This window comes from Procambarus clarkii, chromosome 24, assembly GCF_040958095.1.
Source record: "Procambarus clarkii isolate CNS0578487 chromosome 24, FALCON_Pclarkii_2.0, whole genome shotgun sequence".
In the NCBI taxonomy this organism is placed as follows: Eukaryota; Metazoa; Arthropoda; class Malacostraca; order Decapoda; family Cambaridae; genus Procambarus; species Procambarus clarkii.
Window position 1 is genome coordinate 13,231,187 of NC_091173.1, and position 5,577 is coordinate 13,236,763.

The 5,577-nt window shown below is 52.3% G+C and overlaps 1 protein-coding gene across 1 annotated transcript; it reads left to right on the forward strand.

The window, feature by feature from the left end:
• Positions 1–4,785: 4,785 nt before the first annotated feature.
• Positions 4,786–5,337, forward strand: LOC138367932 (uncharacterized). Its single transcript, XM_069330212.1, has one exon. It carries the CDS (start codon positions 4,786–4,788, stop codon positions 5,335–5,337), a length of 552 nt encoding a protein of 183 aa, XP_069186313.1.
• Positions 5,338–5,577: the final 240 nt, after the last annotated feature.

Consider the following 5,577-nt stretch of genomic DNA (forward strand, 5'->3'; position numbering starts at 1 on the left):
AATAAGAAGTATAATACGAGTGAATTTTCACTGGAGCAAATACAGTGAAAATACGCTGCAAACTCAACATTACAATGTTATAATAGTTTTTGTATCGATGTTTATTTTGTATTCCTGTTTATTTAGCAAGACATCGTCTTCACCCAGTATAAGGCAGACACTGGAGAAAAAAACCATCCAGTTCTAGACGTCATTGACCATTGGTGTTGAGTATATACCTCAAATGAAAATTAAAACAAGCAAGAGGGCAGAGAGTGGATAGATGACCACCATATAGGAATGTAGAATAAATTAGTTTTTGATGAAGTGAGGTACAGGACACGATGGACAATGTCTTCCCAAATGCTCAGAAGTTGAGGGTTAATTTCATTCCAATACTAAGGGACAAGGTAAACAAAACGTCTTGTCAGACCATGGTTTAAATAGTACCTGGAGGCAAGAAGGGAAACCAGAAGGGCTTGGAAAAGGTATAAGTAAAGCTGGACAGAGAAGAGGAACAACTGTAAGAGAGAAAGAAACGATTATGTATCAGTCTGGAGAGAAGGGAAGGGAAGGGAACTATCAGGAGACAGCCCCAAGCCATTACGATTATATAAGAAGTGAAGTAATAATGGGAATGATATAGCCTCCAGGGCAGAAGACAACCCGAAACTACCGCAGTCTCTCATCAAGCAGATAATGTCTGAAAATATCCAGGCAGTTAAATTGTATCAGAGTAGAAGTGGTCAAATGTACCTTCCTACTGTTGACTACCTGTTGAAAATTCCTGTTACCAATGTCACCGCGGCCCGGTCTCTGACCAGGCCTCCTGGTTGCTGGTTTGATCCACCAGTGTAAAATGACAGGATGTGTTGGTGTACAAACAAAAGCTTCCAGGAGGTGTTCCATCTAGAACCTGAGCTTCTCCCAGAGGTAGAGGACAGGGCACTTTTGAGATATTATGTAGCATGGATGTTGCAGCAGATAAGATGTAGCATCTTGAAGACCTAGCCGTACCAAGTGTCTCTATGGTTGTTAAAGAATGCCACAAAAAGCTTATAGCAACTTTATTCAGTAATCTACCATGTTTAATTGAAAAGAAGAGAACCACCAAATAGATAGAAGGAGGCTAATGGCATTAAATTAATCAGGATATTATTGGAACATCTTGGACAAGTATGGTGGCAAAGCTTCGACACTGGTCCACAAAAGGGCAGTAGTATCTTACAAACCTGATGGAGTTAAAGAAAATGAGAGTGTTTACACAGGAAAGAGAAAGACTAGTGGGATGTGTGTGATGCTGTTCCACACAGGAGGCTTCTTCATGTAACTGAAAAGCTGCAGTAACTGAAAGCGTGCTGAAGTACATAAGGAAAAATCGATCCAAAGAGGAAGCAAAGAGTAATAGTAAGATTAGAGAGGTCAGAATTTAGTAATAGTGCTGTAAGTGGTAAATAATAATGGTGGTATTGCTTGATGGTGGTGATGGCTTTGCTTGATAGTGGTGGTAGGCTAGTGGTGGTGATAGTAATAATAGTGGTGGCGTTGAGCAATAGTGAAGGTAGTATTGGTGGTGATTTTAGAAAGCGTATAGTGATGTTAGTGGTGGTAGTGTTTCCGTTAATATTTTGATGTCTGTAGTTATAATTCATCTCGTTGCCGCTATTATTGTTGATGGTTAGGATGCTAGCTTGTAATGTCATTATTACTGGCTACAATCGTCGCTGCTGCTGCTGCTCGTGGATGTTTCTTTTATTGTTGTAATTGTTATTGCTACAGTTGAAAATTATGGTCTGTAATATACCGGGTAATTATATTAATGCTCGTTTTGTTGCTGCTAGTGTTGTTGTCGCTGCTGGTGGTACTGGTGGCGCTTGGGGGTACTGGTGCTGGTGGCGCTTGGGGGTACTGGTGCTGGTGGCGCTTGGGGGTACTGGTGCTGGTGGCGCTTGGGGGTACTGGTGCTGGTGGCGCTTGGGGGTACTGGTGCTGGTGGCGCTTGGGGGTACTGGTGCTGGTGGCGCTTGGGGGTACTGGTACTGGTGGCGCTTGGGGGTACTGGTGCTGGTGGCGCTTGGGGGAACTGGTGCTGGTGGCGCTTGGGGGTACTGGTGCTGGTGGCGCTTGAGGGTACTGGTGCTGGTGGCGCTTGCGGGTACTGGTGCTGGTGGCGCTTGGGGGTACTGGTGCTGGTGGCGCTTGGGGGTACTGGTGCTGGTGGCGCTTGGGGGTACTGGTGCTGGTGGCGCTTGGGGGTACTGGTGCTGGTGGCGCTTGGGGGTACTGGTGCTGGTGGCGCTTGGGGGAACTGGTGCTGGTGGCGCTTGGGGGTACTGGTGCTGGTGGCGCTTGAGGGTACTGGTGCTGGTGGCGCTTGCGGGTACTGGTGCTGGTGGCGCTTGGGGGTACTGGTGCTGGTGGCGCTTGGGGGTACTGGTGCTGGTGGCGCTTGCGGGTACTGGTGCTGGTGGCGCTTGGGGGTACTGGTGCTGGTGGCGCTTGGGGGTACTGGTGCTGGTGGCGCTTGGGGGTACTGGTGCTGGTGGCGCTTGGGGGTACTGGTGCTGGTGGCGCTTGGGGGTATTAGTGCTTCTCCCCCGTCCCAGTTCCGGTATTGACCCCCAGTAACATCCCTGGTGTTGATTACAGTTCCATTCTTGGTGGGGACCCCCCTGTCCCATAACTGGTAGCGACCTCCTGTCCAATCACTGGCGGCTACCCCCTGTCCCATCACTGGCGGCTACCCCCTGTCCCATCACTGGCGGCTACCCCCTGTCCTATCACTGGCGGCTACCCCCTGTCCCATCACTGGCGGCTACCCCCTGTCCCATCACTAGCGGCTACCCCCTGTCCCATCACTGGCGGCGACCCCCTGTCCCATCACTGGCGGCGACCCCCTGTCCCATCACTGGCGGCGACCCCCTGTCCCATCACTGGCGGCAACCCCCCTGTCCCATCACTGGCGGCGACCCACTGTCCCATCACTGGCGGCAACCCCCTGTCCCATCACTGGCGGCGACCCCCTGTCCCATCACTAGCGGCTACCCCCCTGTCCCATCACTGGCGGCGACCCCCTGTCCCATCACTGGCGGCGACCCCCTGTCCCATCACTGGCGGCTACCCCCTGTCCCATCACTGGCGGCCACCCCCTGTCCCATCACTGGCGGCAACCCCCTGTCCCATCACTGGCGGCTACCCCCCTGTCCCATCACTGGCGGCGACCCCCTGTCCCATCACTGGCGGCTACCCCCTGTCCCATCACTGGCGGCGACCCCCTGTCCCATCACTGGCGGCGACCCCCCCCCCCCCCGCTGTCCCATCACTGGCGGCTACCCTCTGTCCCATCACTGGCGGCGACCCCCTGTCCCATCACTGGCGGCGACCCCCTGTCCCATCACTGGCGGCTACCCCCTGTCTCATCACTGGCGGCTACCCCCTGTCCCATCACTGGCGGCTACCCCCTGTCCCATCACTGGCGGCTACCCCCTGTCCCATCACTGGCGGCTACCCCCTGTCCCATCACTGGCGGCTACCCCCTGTCCCATCACTGGCGGCGACCCCCTGTCCCATCACTGGCGGCGACCCCCTGTCCCATCACTGGCGGCTACCCCCTGTCCCATCACTGGCGGCTACCCCCTGTCCCATCACTGGCGGCTACCCCCTGTCCCATCACTGGCGGCTACCCCCTGTCCCATCACTGGCGGCTACCCCCTGTCCCATCACTGGCGGCTACCCCCTGTCCCATCACCGGTGCTCATAATCTCCCCTGCTGCTTCTGCTTCTGCTGTTACTCGCATTATTATTGCCTCTCATAACGTATAGCAACCCCTGCTGAGGCCCACGTCAAGGACGAGCAGTAACTTAGGATCTTGTTGCTTCTGCTGGCAGTGGTGGTGGTTCTTGTGGGGCTGGTGGTAGAGGCGATGGTGGTAGTGTTAATGTTTGTATTGCTGGCGATGGTGGTAGTGATGGCGGTGATAGTGGCGGTGGCCGTAGTGGTAGTGGCGATGGTGGTAGAGGCGATGGTGGTAGGGTTAATGTTTGTATTGCTGGCGATGGTGGTAGTGATGGCGGTGATAGTGGCGGTGGCCGTAGTGGTAGTGGCGATGGTCGTAGAGGCGATGGTGGTAGGGTTAATGTTTGTATTGCTGGCGATGGTGGTAGTGATGGCAGTGATAGTGGCGGTGGCCGGAGTGGTAGAGGCAATGGTGGTAGTGTTAATGTTTGTATTGCTGGCGATGGTGGTAGTGATGGCGGTGATAGTGGCGGTGGCCGTAGTGGTAGTGGCGATGGTGGTAGTGGTATATGGAAAGGTGATCATAGGTGTGATGGTAATGGTACTGGTAGGAATTAACGAAAGTGGTTGTTAACAGATATAGTTGTTATGGTGACAGAAGTGATGTGATGGTGATTGGTGTGGGGGGATTGTGGTTGTAGTATAGCTGTGACGGCGGTGGTGGATTGTTGTGGTTTGTGAGGTGGTGATAGCTGTGGCATTAGTGATTGTAGCGGTTTCGTTGCTGGTAGTGGTGGTTGTGAAACTGGTTACGTATGATCATGGTGGTGGTAGTTTTGAGTGTGGTGGGGGGATTGTGGTGATAGGGCGGAAGCGGAGACGGTGGTGCTAATTGTTTAAGTGGTCATATAAATGTGGATAATGGTAGTTGAGTTAGTGATTGCAGATATTATGGTAATTGCTGTTGTGGTGACGGTAGTTATTGTGATAGCAGACATGGTGGATAGAGTTATGAGAGTGATGGTAGCCAGGCTGGATATTGTAGTAGAGACTCAGCTATAGTAACTTGCATGACGTGCCTAAGTGTTGATAATGCTGCAGCTGAGACTGTGGAAATGCTGCTGCCAGGCGATGTGAAGATGCTGGTGCCAGGCGATGTGAAGATGCTGGTGCCAGGCGATGTGAAGATGCTGCTGCCAGGCGATGTGAAGATGCTGCTGCCAGGCGATGTGAAGATGCTGGTGCCAGGCGATGTGAAGATGCTGGTGCCAGGCGATGTGAAGATGCTGGTGCCAGGCGATGTGAAGATGCTGGTGCCAGGCGATGTGAACATGCTGCTGCCAGGCGATGTGAAGATGCTGCTGCCAGGCGATGTGAAGATGCTGCTGCCAGGTGATGTGAAGATGCTGCTGCCAGGTGATGTAAAGATGCTGCTGCCAGGTGATGTGAAGATGCTGCTGCCAGGTGATGTGAAGATGCTGCTGCCAGGTGATGTGAAGATGATGCTGCCAGGTGATGTGAAGATGCTGCTGCCAGGCGATGTGAAGATGCTGCTGCTAGGCGATGTGAAGATGCTTATGCTGTCGTTGAATATGATGTCATTAATTATATTTTGCCATTAATGACAAAATGTTATTGATGGTATATCACCACTGATGAGGTTATTGCTGATGAATACTTGCTGGTGTTATTAATAACGTTAATATTGCTAGTGATGAAGGTGGTGAATATTCTCACTCGTGTTGATGTCGCTAATGATGATATGCATTTGATGGTTGGCGCAAGAAAACCTTCAGACTGTGCGACTGTTGGCAGAGAGGATGCAGCTGTTGATGATTTAGTTGCTGATGTTATTAATGTTC

Excerpts from the sequence above, each read along its gene's own strand:
- LOC138367932 (XM_069330212.1), top strand. The coding sequence starts at position 4,786 with ATGACGTGCCTAAGTGTTGATAATGCTGCAGCTGAGACTGTGGAAATG.